At 51.5% G+C, this 15456-nt stretch overlaps 1 protein-coding gene across 2 annotated transcripts; it reads right to left on the bottom strand.

The window, feature by feature from the left end:
- Positions 1–343: 343 nt before the first annotated feature.
- On the bottom strand, positions 344–15315 carry CHCHD4 (coiled-coil-helix-coiled-coil-helix domain containing 4). Of its 2 annotated transcripts, none has more exons than XM_075550089.1 (3): positions 15107–15315; positions 4168–4266; positions 344–1497 (listed from the first exon to the last, which is right to left on the bottom strand). In XM_075550089.1, exons 1-3 carry the CDS (start codon positions 15126–15128, stop codon positions 1193–1195), a joined length of 426 nt encoding a protein of 141 aa, XP_075406204.1. In that variant the 5' UTR covers positions 15129–15315; the 3' UTR covers positions 344–1192. The 2 variants fall into 2 exon arrangements, with proteins under 2 accessions (XP_075406204.1, XP_075406202.1); XM_075550087.1 differs by lacking the exon at positions 15107–15315 and adding an exon at positions 14766–15024.
- Between the last annotated feature and the right edge of the window lie 141 nt (positions 15316–15456).

The following is a 15456-nucleotide window of genomic DNA, read 5'->3' as shown; positions in this document are numbered from 1 at the left end:
CACTTCTGAAGCACACTGCACACAGTTCCACTGCACACAGACGCCTAAGTGTTCGCTCATTCTCTGGTCCTGAGAGGCGACTCGGCTTCCATCTTGCTCATTCTTTCTTGCTCTCTTGCTTATTCTGATAGAAGCCACTACACCAGCTGCTGAACTGGCCTCAGAAGGCACCCGTGGCAAGGAGCCGTTCCCTATCTTCAACTTAAGAAGCGCCTTCTCAACCTCAGGGACTAACCGTAGTGGCTGTGTGAGAGCATCCAGCTCACAGACAAGAAAGCCTACGTGATTCGATCTCAACATAGAAAGAGATTTTCACACACTCAAATTGGTTTACCAGTGTATCTTTAAAGAGGAAATTAAACTTTATATAATTTATATTTCCTTACATCAAAAATATCTTTAGTAAAATTAAAGAACACATTCAAAATTAGGTAGAAATCTTTCCCCCTGCCATTTTAATCCAGACCAGTCTCCCTCTGGGCTGTGCCTCTGGGGATAATTAGGTTACCATCCTGAGATGCGGCGCCTGCACTGGCTGAGAAAACCAGGATGAACACCAGCCCCAAACAAGAGGGTAGGGGGCGGGGGAGGAAACAGTGATAACCAGCCCTCCCCTTCACTTACTAAGGGACTGTGAATGCAAAGTCCAGACCCCCTCCTTCCAAATAAGAAACAATGCAGAAGTGAAACCCAGAGTGGAACAGGAATGATGGATGTGCTGACAGCCTCACAGCGCTGCCTCCTACACTGAAGATGGAGAGGAGGCGTTCTGAAAACTAAGTGTCTGATTGTCTGGCCTCTTCTATTCGGAATGGTCCCATGCCAGTATGCTTGTTTCCCAAAGGGGTCTGAAATGCAGTCCAAGACGTGATGGGTTAGAATCAACCAGCTCACTCACAAGAGACACCCCTGGATGATGACTTTGACTTGCTGAGACGACTCAGCACATTATTTCCGAGTGGGAAGTCAGGGCAGCCTGAGAGGGGAACAATCTACCTTTGCCGACAGGTTTACCAGAGGACACCCGTGTTTTTTGTTTTGCTTTTGCAGTGTGTCTTTTAAACGGCCAAGACCACGGCTTCACAGAATAATACATGACAGTGCACGGAACAGAAGGAGAGGTTTTTCTGAGGGCGACTGCAAGGCCTCTCTGTAAGGTCCATCTGGATGTGAACTCGCAGGCCTGTGGCCTTCATGAACTCGAGCCCGCCTCCTTTGGGGCTGCAGTCGCCTCCGTGGGCGCGACTCCCTCTAACACTTCCGGCTTCTCCTTCTCTTCCTCAGCGTCGTCGTCATCCTGGGGGTAGAGGTCCGGGTACTGCTGCATGCACTCCTGCATGGCCCGGAACTGGTCTATGCAGTCTGAGCCCTTGACATCCGCCGTGCTGTAGTGGAAGCAGGAGAAGGCGGACTTGAACTGCTCCCCACAGGGGCCGCTGGCCATGCCGCCAAGGCACGGGCAGTTCCAGTTAATGTCTCCATTGGGCAGTATCAATCCTGGAAAAGAAATATAGGGCAAGACGTGAGGAAAGCCTTCTCTAAGAACGAACAATATTCAAAGCCCTCTCTGAAGGCTGTGAGACTGTGCCCCAAGAGCTAAATAATGCAAACTATCTGATTTAGAGAAGCAGCAGTCAGTGGAATGGTTAGGGAGCAGCCCTTGAAAGTCCAAATCCTTCACGATGCTGAACTAGTGACCCTCATCCAGGCCCTGGCCTGAGTCCCATAGAAACTAGTAGAAAGGAAGAGATAGGTGTCCTTATGTGCTGACACGGATAGATGTCCACAGCATGCTGTACAAGGAGAAGGCTGGTGGGAGAGGAGGAGAATCTGAGTCCATTCTTTAACGATGAAATACTTGGAGGACTAGCAGCCAAACGGTTCAATTGTGTGTACAGGTGTGTGTGTGTGTGTGTGTGTGTTTGGGGAGGAGGGGGAGGACCGGAATGATGTGGGGATTCCATATGGATGTTCATTTTCTCTATTACTTAAATGTCCCCCCTGTTCCTTAACTGTGACCCTTGGTCACACCAAAGTAGTATTTCCTAATTTTCTGACAGGTTTTTATTTATTTTTAAAATCATGCCATTGGGAGCTCTTACATACCATCATAGCCTTCCATGGTTCAATCATGTCCAGCAGTATTGTACAATTGCTACCACAATCAGTTTCAATACGTTTTCTTTCTTGAACTCCTTGATATCAGCTCCCTTTACCTCCCCTCCCACCAAGAGTCCTTATTTTATTGTTTGTGCTGCATCTCATACCATCCAATGTTTTTAATACGATAGCTTCACGATCATCTTTCTCATCGCAAACCTGAAGATACAATTTAGGAGGACGTTTCTAACACTGGTCTTTTGCAGACACTAAATAAATGCCCAGTCGAAGGACACGGTTTTCCACTCTAGGGAAGTACTGGGGCTTGGCATACTGACCAAATGCCCAAGTCCCAGGCTGCGCTCTTCCTTCGAAGCTGATCGAGGGACCAGCTGTTCTTTCTTTGTGACCTGGGTACCAGAGTGGAGCTGTCAGCTGGTACTGCCCCTTGAGCAGGCATTCCTGTTATGACCTCCACTGCCTTACTCTGTAAGTCACCAACCTTGCACATCTTCTGCAGAAGGCACTACCAATCCCAGCTTACACATGAGGGTCCTGTGGGTCTGTGGAATCCAAGTTGGGCTGGAGACAGTTCAGTCATTTTCCCGCAGGTCCCAATGGAAAAACATACACAAAGGCTGCCCCCAGAGGTTCAAATCTGCTAACAACCCGAATACACTAATGCTGAGAACAACCCAGGTCTGCAGGGGTACTTGGTTCCTTAGTTCTCAGGAGACTAAGATAGCACTCTACACACACACACACACACACACACACACACACTCACTCACTCACTCACTCACTCACTCACTCACTCACTCACTCACTGCCATCCAGTCGATAATGACTCACAGTGACCCTACAGAACAGGGTAGAATTGTTCCTGGACTGTGACTCTTCATGGAAGTAGAAAGCCCTGGCTTTCTCCTGTGGAGCAGCTGGCGGTTTCAAACTGCTGACCTGCATGAGCAGCCACTATAAGCAACCACTATGCCCCTGGGGCTCCTCGTCAGACAGCTCTCCGTGGAGCACATTTATGATGCCAGCAATCTGCAGGTTTGGGATCTAGATGATAACTCTGGCATTTTAAATCAAGTCAGCCCTGAGATGCAGTGTGTCTTCAAACACATCTAACTTCCTTCACCAGTATCCACGTTCTTCTTGGCTGTTTTCCCATCTGTAAGGTCCTCTTGGCTTTTTGGTTCTATGAAAATTAACACTGCCCAACGCTTAGCTGTTTGAAGTGCTATGATGGGGTGCAGACAGCTGGCATAAACAGAAAATCCCTCCAGTCCGCCAAATAATGTTGCACCTGAGGGCTCAGAATGTGCGAGTTCTCTGTGTGTAACGATTCACTGCAAGGTGAATAAGTAGGTACAGCATCGGAGCAGAGCTCGTGTACGTGATGGAGGAGCTAGTAGGAGAGGACACAGAAATGATAAAGAAGACTGGTGCTGCTGCTGGACAAGTGGACAGTGACCCACCAGGTTGGTGGCTCAGATCCTCCAGCCAGTCTACGGGAGAGAGATGACTGACAGCCTCGTAATCCCCGATCAGGGCTGCTCTGAGCTGGAACGGACTCGATGACACATGGCACTGGAGGAGGAGGTCCAGTGTAGAGGGAGGAACAAGCATATATTTCTTGAGACATCCCAAACAAGACCTGACCTGTCCAGCAGGCCCCACAGTCTTGCGTGAATTTTCCATGCCAGGTGGTGGCTGGGGCATTTCGCAGGAGAGCGCAGGGACGTCACAGAACATGCATGAGTGTCTGGCCTGCTGGCTAACCAGGTCTCTCTCTGTGGCAGACGGCCATCTGAGCTGTGACTCTAGAGCTCGATGCTCTCCTCCAAGAGCTGTGTCCATCAGCAACAACACAGGCCCTGGGGCCTCACCCCCAGGGCAGGGACTCAGAGCATGGCTGGAAAGCACTCACTCTCCCTCACCTCCGAGGGAGATGGACACCCTCACAGCACAGGTTGGTTAGGCTGAGCTCTGGAAAGGATCAATCTCGCCGAGTGTCCCCAAGCCATGTGTGTGGGCCCCTGGGGGCTGCCGGTCACTCACCGTGCTCCTCGTACGGATCGTCAGGGTCATCGGCCACGAGCTCTGCACTGCTCGGAGTTTCATGGTCTTCTTTCGTCACAAATATGATTCGGTCCTTCCCTGCATTTGGAGAACAGAGCACGAAACGCGTCACTCAAGAGTAGCGAAGCAGTCACAAACGGGGTTTGAATAGCACCCTCTCCAATTCAAGTCAGGGCCCCATCCAACTGCTCCCCTCTGGGCTCGGTAGCTCTCTGGGGAGGTTCTTCCAGAGACTCCTTCCAAGTGCCTGCCTTGCAACCATGGCTGCCCCAAGGCTGGGCAATGAGGAAGCCAGGGAAACAGCAGCACAATTCGACGTCTGCACATACGCCCCATCGGCAGACAAAACGCCCTTTGCCAAAAGCACTATTCGCTTTGGGTTTCTGGACTCTTTCTGTATTCCTCCTGCTGTTCAATTACCTTTCAGGTCCAAAGCTGTAGACTCGCTCCAGGATTCATATCCTCTTCCCAGATGGATGTTCCTATTGGATCCTACAAGTCACTACTGTGTCGCCCAAGTTTCTTCTAAGACCCCAGTTGTCAGGGGAGCCAGCCCCTAACAAATCATCACAGGCCCGGCAGATGCAACTGCACGGCGATAATATGTAAAGATTACAGGAAAGTCATAGAGAATGAAAGAGAGAGGAGAGCAAGTAAATGAAGGAGTCAGACACATAGCATGCTCACCTCAGGCCGCTTGGTGGTCCATGTGGGGACATGGAAGGTGGGAATGGCAGGGGAGAGGGAGCAAGGAAGGAGGACAGGGGTAGAGCGACGGGGAAGAGAGCAATTTATTACTCACCAAGGCTTATATATCTTTGGGGGGAGGGCCTACAAGCTCCCTAATTACAGGTAAAGACACACGTCACCAGAAGGGGTTGTACTATAGGTAAAATAGTAATAGGAGGGGAGATCTAAGGGTATACACAAAATAGGAAGGGGAGGTAATAGGGGTAAACAAGTGACAAGATGGGCGGATCCTAGATTCGGATGGCAGCCTAACTTTGGATGTCACTGAGCAGGTTTGACCACGTCTCTGGCTCTCCATGGAAACCATTATCAGTAGTTGTGAGCCCCACCTGCAGTGGACCAGACAGCAGTCTGATGGCTGAATGCCTACAGGGAGAGTATCTCTAAGCATCTGACCTTCCACCATGTGCTGGCCAACAGCCTCTACGCTTTGGCATCTCTTTGGGGGAGACAAAGCTGGGGAAGTGTCTTTTTATATCCCACACCCAGTCACTGCCTGCCCTCTCCCTCCGGTCACCCTACCTGAAAGGCACTAGCACATGATCTTGGACCTGTTTGCCCTCCCACGTTTGGTTGGGTGATCACCAGTCTTCTCTGCGTCCCGCACCTCTCTCAGCAGCCCCTCCTTCCACAGCTTCCTGACCAACTGGTCCTTCCCTGTCTCTCGGCCCCTCCCCAGTGCTGCCACTGATTTCTCACTAGCCGAGACTCTCTACCCCAACGAGCCAGTCAGCTTGTGTTGAGGTCGGTTTGGTCAAGTATGTACCAAGCTCGCATCAATAGTGTCTGCTGTTACCCATTCCAGAGGCCCGGGGTCCAGTCAGCTGGGGTGGGGGACAGGCATCCAGTGGAGGGCAGGTATCAGTGCGGGTCCAGAGAGCAGCGGGGGTGTTCAGACCAGGGCGGTGCTCCTGCTTGCCTTTCACACATCTGTGTGCTTTGGCGCTCATTTCTTATCTCTGCAGAACCCTGGTTCCTCAGTCAGTATAAAACCAAACTACCAAACCCACTGCAGTTCCAACCAGTGTCTGAGACTGTGAATCGGTACAGAGGCACGCCGCGTCCCTCCCCTGTTTCTCCCAGTGGGAGGTGGGCTTTGACTGCCGACTTGTGGTTAGCAGCCCAACTCGTAAGCTTCTACACCACCAGGCCTCCCGATGACCAAGGAACAGTGGCCAGGGAAAGTGATGACGGCACAAGAGGAATGCCAGTAAGGTCATGGAGGGAAGGACAACGACGGAGGAGAGCACCAAACCCAAGGGCATGAAGGTGAGGCTGGCCAAAAGCATATCAGTCCTTACCCTAGAACCCTCATCCCCCACCCCACCACTCAATGCCATAAGTCAAGCCGACTCACAGCGACCCAACAGGACAGGACAGGACAGAACTGCCCCTGCAAGTGCACCAGCAGGGCGCTGTAGGACAATAATAAAGGTCGGAACTAGAGGCCCCGAGATCACTGTGAACTCAGGAATGACGATGGAGCTGTGATCAAGCAATTAAGACAGCAGGGCAACCAAAATACCAAACACACTGCTATCACAATTGAGCTGGACACAGCAACTCTGTGGGGTGAGAACTATAGGGTGAGAACCCTATACGATAGCACTGCCCCTGTGGGTTTCTGAGACATTAACTCTCTGGGACTAGACGGCAGAGTGGCTGGTGGTTTTGAACTACTGACTTTGGGGTTAGCAGCCCATGGCTCACCCACTAGGCCATCAGGGAGCCTCTGAGCTAAGACCCAGGGGACACCTGGCTTAGTTGGGTTGGTTGAGTGAACTAGCAGCATGTTGAGAATAACATTTGTGAGCTGCCAGCTGAGGTGCAACTGCTGGTCTCCGCCTGGGAGCAAGGGACAGGTGTGCGGTGGAGCGGAGAGACCTTTCTACCCTGGGCTCTGTAGCTCCCACCCTGGGTGGGACTCTGCGAACAGGGGTGTGTAGCGCTGATCAAGAGACTGGTCAGTGCTCGCTACCACTCCCCCGGATACAAGGAGGAGCCATCTTTGGGGCAGCGGCAGAGACCCTGAGGACCTTGGCAGCGCAGGTCCCAGACCTCCAGGACTAGATGAGTCGGATGGTAGGATGGAGACTGAGGAGCAGCACCAGGACTGTGGGACAGGTTGACAGAGCTTCCTGGCCCGTGGAGGTTAAATCAAGGGTCCACATAGCGGAAAGGCTGAGAACCAGAGAGAGACTTGGCTGCTGGCTGCGGACAGCGATGACTGCATCCTTACTGCTTGCTGGGCCTGACTTTGGTGGCCTGTTACCTTTCCTAAGAAGCCACTGTAATTGTGAGTACTGTCTGGGAAGTGTGTGCGCTGCAACGAGTAACTGATCGCAGCATAGACGTGCGGTGGTTGCTGTCAGAATAGGAAATGGGTGGATTGTGGAAGCCTGCCTGATCGCCGACTCACGCCAATAGGGACGCCAGAGGGGGTCAGAGGAGGTGGCTCGTTGCCGTTCATAGCACATGGAAAGTCACAGGGACCAAAGGACCGCACAAACCTCAGCCTCCACGAGCCTGAGACCTGAAGAAGGAGATACAAACCAAATTCACCGTCATGGAGTTTGCTTCTGACCCAGTAGACTGTGAACTCTTGACGGGAGTAGACAGCCTCCTTTCTGCTGCTGGTTTCTGCAGTCGGACTGGTAACCACCATGCCCCCAGAGCTCACCCGGGAAGAACTACATGTCCCCGCGTCTGTTACCAACTGCTCTGAAAGGGATCCCATTAGAAAGAACAAAATTAACAATTTTAAAAGAGATCAGGCTTTCTCATGGGATCGAGACTCGAACCTCTAAGACTGTGGTCTTCAGCTGCCCTGCTGGTCAGGAACTGAACTCATCCAGGGTTCAGTTTTTAAAATCATTTTACTGGGGGCTCATACAACTCGTCACCATCCATACATCCATCCACTGTGTCAAGCACATTTGTTGTCATTATCATTCTCAAAACATTTGCTTTCTACTTCAGCCCTTCATCTCAGCTCATTTTTCCCTTCCTCCCTCATGAACCCTTGATAATTTATAAATTATTTTGCTTACACTGTCCGACGTCTCTATTGTCCCCACTTCACCCATTTTTCTGTTGTCTGTCCCCCAGGGAGGAGGTTATATGTAGATCCCTGTAATCAGTTTCCCCTTTCCACCCCACCTTCCCTCCACCCTCCCGGTATCGCCATTCTCATCACTGGTCCTGAGGGGTTCATCTGTCCTGGGTTCCTTGTTTCCAGTTCCTATCTGTTCCAGTGTACATCCTCCGGTCTAGCCAGATTTGTAAGGTAGAATTGGGATCATGATAAGGGGGGAGAGGAAGCATTTAGGAACTAGAGGAAAATTGTATGTTTCATCGTTGCTACACTGCACCCTGACTGGCTTGTCTTCTCCCTGCGACCTTTCTGTAAGGGGATGTCCAGCTGCCTACAGATGGGCTTTGGGTCTCCACTCTGCACTTCCCCTCATTTACAATGATATGAAATTTTGTTCTTTTATGCCTGATACCTGATACCTTCAACACCTTGTGGTCACACAGGCTGGTGTGCTTCTTCCATGTGGGCTTTGTTGCTTCTGAGCTAGATGGCTACTTGTTTACCTGCAGGCCTTTAAGACCCCAGACGCTATATCTTTTGATATCTGGGCACCATCAGCCTTTCTTTACCACATTTGCTTATGCACACATTTGTCTTCAGCGATCATGGAGGGAAGGTGTGCATCATGGAATGCCAATTTATTAGAACAAAGTGTTCTTGCATTGAGTATTTGAGTGAAGGTCCAATGTCCACATGCTGCCTTAATACTAAACCTATAAAATATGCATGTAGATCTATTTTCCACCATCCTATATATATTTACATATGCACATGCCTGTATTTAGTCCTCTATAGATGCCCTTTGCCTCTTATTTCTTTCCTCTATTTCCTTTTACTTTCCTCTTGTCCCACTACCATGCTCAGCTTCATTTGTGTTTCAGTAATTTCTCTCGGTTACGTTGCCCTTGCTGAAACCCTACCAGGCCTCTCACACCCTCCTTGACACTAGTTTTGGATCACTTGTTGCTCCCTCGTCCCTGGGTTGGTCAACGCCATCTCCTTTCCCCCGCATCTCCTTCTCCCATGTCCACCCAGAACCAGCAATCCAGTTATTTTCTCCTCCAGACGGTTCATCCAGGCTATCTTACCTAGATAGATCTGTAGATAATAATATGCACCAAAAAACAAGGCAAAGCAAGACAAAACACAACAATGGCAACAACAAAGAAAACCAATGACCAAGAAAAGAATAAATTAAAAAATAAATAAAAAGAAAAACCTGTAACTAGATCAAGGTCTGATTTTTGACCTCTAAGCGCGTCCTACAGTCGAGTCTGATGGGGTGACACACTCTGGCCCCAAAGTCTATGGTTTGCACTCCCTTGGGAGCTCCCTGCTCTGCGCCCCATGTTGCTCTGCTGCATGCCTTTAGTGTTTTGCCTCGGTGTGGTTGGGGTCAGACCGAGCCAATCCTGACACTGATTCTCCAGTGTTGTCCCCGTAGGACCATGGGCCAGTGAGGGACTTCGTGTCTCATAGTGGGATCAGCCATATGGTCCACTTTGTGCATTGGCTGCTCTGAGTGGGGTTATCGTCCTCCAGGCCTGGTGGGCCAGGATGTGCTCCATTCTCTCTTCCTCCCCCTTCATTTGCTCTTGTGTGTTCTGATCAGACACGTCCCTCTCCCAGAGCTGTCCTCTAAAGTAAATTCTCCGAGGGGGAGGGGCAGTTGTCCACAGAGCTGGGATTGGGGCCGAGCCTTTAGGCCCCTCCACTGGCTCCCCTCTCCATGCCGGCACACTGCATTCGCATCCCCGTAAGCCTGTCCCTCTGTCCCTCCCCATTTTCTGGTCTGCCAGCAGGAGTTCCAGATGGGTGAGTCTTAACCAGTCGCCATTTTGCCGGCCTCTCCCTTCCAGGGTTCAGTTTTTAACCAAGCAATCCCAAAACCAAACGCACTCGTTGCAACCCTACGGGGCCGAGTAAAAGTGCTCCTGGGGGTTTCCAAGACATGTTAACTCTTCCCCGGAGGAGCAGAAAGCCTGTCTTTCTCTCCAGCCCAGCAAAGGGCAGCTTCCTGAAGCACCGTTAGGGAAGTATGCACTCCCGAAGAGTAATCAGCCGTCAGATTGCAAAGGGCAAAGTTCACAAGGGCTAGAAAAAGAGGAAAGGAAATGGGGAGCACAGGGAGCAAGTGCGGTAAGGGACGTTGCACTGTGGGGACAGCAGTCAGTGACATGAAGCAAAATGGGTATATACTGTTGAATGGAAAACTTCTGATTTGCTCTGTAAACCTTCACCAATTCACAATAAAAAAAGAGGTGGGGGGATTTTAATAGAGGGCACTATGCTATCCCATCAGAAGGTGCTCCAGTGATTTTCCTGACAGTTGATAACCAGCACTTACCTTCATTAATTCATAAAAGCCAAGCCCACTGCTCTCCCTGCCTCACAGGAACCCGAGCACACAGAGCAGACCCACTTCTGAGGGGTATGCCCCTGCGAATCCTCAGGGGCAGCACGCAGGTCTGCCCGTGGAATGACAGCTGGGGGCTTGAACCACAGACCCGATGGTGAGCAGCCCCGCTTCACCCACTGCGCCACCAGCGCCCCTCTCTTTAATTCAGAGGTTGCCAAGAGGTTTCATCATTTCTTTTTATAAATTAGTAGGATTATTAAAAATGAAGAACCATTACCCCTTATTTACTCCTCATGTACCCAGTGGTACAGTTTGTACGGTGGGAGGGGGGTGGAGACAAACTGAACTGTTCAGACTTTCATGTTCAGAATCGAGGTCTCTGGAAGATGCAACTGCACTGTACACAGATGCACCAAGTACAGGGAACTTCAACGCAACCAACAGTTCCTGAGCGCCTCGCCTGCAGCAGGAACCTGCCTTGCTAAGTTGAGGGACTGAGAGGAATAGGAAGAGGTCCTGCATCCCTTAGACAAACAAAAGACCACCTACCTCACTGCCATGTCGTGGATTTCCTAAGCTCGAAGGGGCATTGTTTGTGAGAAAGCGCCAACCGCTCTGCTAGAGTCTACGAAGACAACTGTTCTGTGCTGGGTTTGAGAAGTCACAGGCGAGAAGACACCCATCCTAGGGGAGCTCAGGAGAGGGGCCACATCTAGGGCATGGCTCCTGGCAAAGAGCTTCAGGGAGGAGAGGAGGTCACGCAGTCCAGAGGGAACCATGCAGGCAAAAGGCGATCCCGACTCAGGTGGAGGTGAACTCGCACATGATCACAGCTGGAAAAGGCTTCCTTGAGCAAGTGGAGTTTGAAAGGAGATCTGAAAAGCCCAGGGAAGCCTTCCTTGCCAGCTCAGAACCTTTCAGGGTGCCCGCATAAAGCGCTGGGCTTTTGCTCCCTGTTAATTGTCTGCAATTAGACACTCATCTGCAGGTGCCCGAGGGCCACCTCTTCCACCTGATGCCAGGAGGGCAGAGGGTGTGTCACCTTTGTCACTAAAATGAGGGGCTTCAACCGTTCGAGGAGAAACGGATCAGAAAGATAATGGACGTTTTCCACAAACTTAAAAAACTTTTCCCCAGATCAATGTCCTGTATTAACCGAGACACAATAACTTGTCTTCTGGTTTGTTGAAACAATAGGTCAAGGGAGATGTCGGGCAGTGTAAGATAAGACAAAATAATAATTTATAAATTATCAAGGGTTCATGAGGGAGGGAGGAGGGGGGAAAAGAGGAGCTGATGCCAGGGACTTAAATGGAGAGCAAATGTTTTGAGATGAGGGCAATGAATGTACAAATGTGCTTTACACAATTGATGTACGTATGGATTGTGATAAGAGTTGCATGAGCCCCTTACAAAATGATTAAAAAAAGATTTAGTCTCAGAAACTCTAAAAAAGCAAAGCAAAAGAAAGAATAGGGCAGACAAGACTAGGCACAGTCATGTCTATCAAAGTGGCTGGCCACACACCCCCAGCCTCCCATTCATCTGAAGGACATGCCTGACAAAGACGACTGATTTTAGGACAGGCAGCTTCACCTTCTTTCCCGTACGCTTGTTCTTCCTGGGAGACGGGAGAGACTTCTTCCTTTCCTTAGCACCACATGAAGAGTGCCCTCCTTTTCAATGCTGTGGTCACACAAGGTACACCTACCTTCCAGCTGCTTGCAGCGCAGATCAGACTCTGCTGACCAGGAGGAATTCCCTCCTTACCCTGGGTCTGGGCTAACGCAGCTGAGGGCTCAACCTCAACAGCGATGGTCCTCCCCATTAGGGTTGTTAGAAAAACCTGCCTGTTGGCAATGGTTTCATCGCAGGTGGGGGTCAGGAAGGAGTCCACAAACTTTTTGAAGCCCCCTCCGTGTCTGGCCAACGGTTGCTTCAAAAACACTTTGTTGATGGAACAGGAGAGGGCCGGCTTAGCACTGGAGCAGAGAGAGAAAACCACAGCAAGGGACACTGTGGAGGCCACAAGGAGCCGTGCGGGCAGCCCGGGGTCAGAGAGCAAGGCGGTATCCGCACTGTCAAATACCATCAATGTCAAGCTGAGGGATTTTACTTGAAGGCTGTGTGATGGGGTGGTTCCTGAAGTAAATCAGGGAAGGTGAGTAATGAACTCAGGACAGGGGGAAGCAAGGATTCATTCAGTAAAAGATTTCAGTACCTATGATAGACCTGGCCTTGTGCTAGGTGCTGGGGATACAGCTCTGCTAAGATTCTCAACTTAGTGGGAGAAGATACACAGAAAAGTAGAACAGTGAGGAAATAAATGAACAAGAGAATTTCAGGGCATTCGGATACAGGAGAAACCCAGGTGGCGCAGAAGTTACAGCACTTATGTAAATGGAGGAGAAAAATGCGGCAGTCTGCTTCCTTACAGCCTCAGACACCAGATGGGACAGTCCCACTGTGCTAACAAGTCGCTGAGACTCAGAACCCAGTCAATGGCAGCGGGTTTTAAAGACATCAGTAGTAAGGCTTGAAACAATGGGTCAGACAACACTTGCCAAGTATGGCTTCAAGACCCAAGGTAAGAGGAGTTCTAGAAGGCGGGGGTGCTGAGAGAAAATATTTTAGAAGGAGCTCCGCCCCTAACTAGCAATCTGAACCCCCTTCCTGGGCGTCAGGTGCCCTGAGTTATTTAAGGGTGTAGTACTATTCACCAAAGAATCAAGGTGTGTTTTCTTTGGAGTTTTATATTCTTGTGCCCACCCCCATCACCTTGCCTAGAGGCGTTCTGTGATTACTTGCTGAGTGAATGAAGTGTAACCTCATTTTACACATTTGGAAAACAGGGCCTAGAGGTATTAGGCGGCAGTCGGTCAGCGTAGTGAACGGGTGGCACTCAGATGAACGCCTGGTCACACGCCAACAGTCTGAGGCCTTGGGTAGTCGTCAACAGGGAACAGCCCGGTAGGAGTGGGACCCAACTTTGCAACCCGATTGATGGCAGTCGGGGGCCTTCCCGGCCAGGTTCAAGATTGTACAGTACAGTTCCGATCACCAGGGCTCACATCCCCACTCCAACATTCCCTAGCCGTGGGAATCTGTGCCTCAGTCAACTCCTCAGTAAGACGAGGCTAAGAACCAAGGCTGTCTTACAAAGATCACAGGGAGACCAGGCAAAAATCCCTGGAACACTATCTAATGCACACCCAAAACTCTAACTCACTGCCATCAGGTCGATGAAGACTCAGCGTGACCTCCAGAACAGGGTACACTGCCCCTGTGAGTTCCCGAGACTTGAACGTTTTATGGGAGTATATAGCCTGTCTTTCTCCTCAGAAGCGGCTGGTGGTTTCAAACAGCTGACCTTTCAGATGGGAGCCTAATGAGTAACCACTATGCCACCTAGGTATACCAGGAGCTAACAAACGTTCCCAAAGGGGTACTTTTACCACTCCTACACCGTATCTGACCATGAGACAGATTAGGAAAGAGGCTGGGCTCTTCTGTTTCTATTTTTCAAGTTCCGAGGACTGAGGAATTCCCCACACCAACATGCATGGGCTCAAGCACGACCCACACTCAGTTAATCTTTCGACTGAGGAATATTACAATAGCCTGACTCATTCACAATGCACCCCACCCCTCAAGAACAACGTGTTTGGGCTCCACGCTCTTGCTCTCGCCAGCTTAAACCAGTCATCAGAGCAGGGACACACCGCACACCTGTGCCCTCGTTGAACCCACCAGGAAAGAACACCTGGGCAGAGAACTTGAACCCCAGGAACTAGCTGCTGGGTGCATGCCTGCCATCAAGTGACACCACCCTACTCATCAGCACAAGCCTTTTCCTAGGACCCCATTTCTGAGCCCTTGCTGCATGCATGGCCAATTACCATACCCCTTACCCACGTGGGCCCGATTTTTGGAATTCCCCACCTCTTTTCAGGAATAAATATGAGGTCCTCACTTAACTCGCTGCCACCCAGTCGTTTCGGATTCAGTGACCCTATAGAGGAGGGGAGAACTGCCTTTTTGGATCCTCCAAATGGTAACTCTTACAGGCACTGGAGCGGAAAGCCTCGTCCGTGGGTTTCGAACTACTGACCTTGAGGGCTCCTTGCCACCTAAAAGCCTCTCCTTCCCCCTTATTGAGAGACCATGGCTGCGTTGTCCCGGGGCTCCCCTCGCAAGGTAACTTCTCTAGGGAATCTCTGCTTGTGCGGTGAAGCTCGGCCCCGGCTTCGTAGTCTTCGGGGCGCGTGGGAAAGAACCCCACCTGCGGGGCCCTCCTGCACGGGCGTGGGAACTGTGCCAGCCAGCCGAACGCAGGGGGGAAACACGTGTGTGGCGAGGAGGAGGGTAATATACCAATAAATCCCCGCTGACGGTCGCGAAACGTGCTCAGCATCTCCACACCCTCCGGGCCTAGTTTCTGGGCTTCCACGTGCTGGTTTCCAGAGGTGTGGGTTCGAGCCTCGTCATGACCTTGGCCCAGCCCCGTCCCACCCCCGAACCTTGGCTTTCGGACCGGCAGAAAGGAGAGACGCCTCCAGCGACCAGACCGCATCGAGGGCCTGGAGGAAGAAGCCCCCGGGCTGCGCCTCGGGTTCCGGGGAGCCGGGGCCTCAGAGGGCTGCTGTGGGTCGCGCGCGTGTCCCCTGCAAGCCCTCGTAGGCCGGTCACTATGGCAGCCAGCCCGTCTTTCCTACCTTCTTGCCGGCAATAGGCCATGGCGGCAGCCCGGCACTCGGATCACGCAGCTGGAGCAGCGGTGGCGACCTCGCGCCGTGACCTCTCTCCAGGTAGGGCGGGCGGCTCCGGGTCCCGCCGGGTCGGACCCGCCCCCTCCAGGCCTGCCCGCCGCGCGCCTGCCTCCACTCACTCTCGGGCGGAGCCCGTCCCTTCAATTGAGAACTACATTTCCCAGCAGGTCGCGCGCCGCCCGGCCCGCTGCCGGCAGCAGGAACTACATTTCCCAGAAAGCGTGGCGCATCCAGGAGGCCACGCGCACGTCGCGTCTTTGCGGCGACGCCACGTGACTCGAGGGGCGGGGCTCTCC

The sequence above is a fragment of the Tenrec ecaudatus genome, chromosome 5 (assembly GCF_050624435.1).
Source record: "Tenrec ecaudatus isolate mTenEca1 chromosome 5, mTenEca1.hap1, whole genome shotgun sequence".
NCBI lineage: Eukaryota > Metazoa > Chordata > Mammalia > Afrosoricida > Tenrecidae > Tenrec > Tenrec ecaudatus.
Note: the sequence above shows the minus strand (reverse complement) of the source record. Positions and strands in the feature narration are given on the sequence as shown.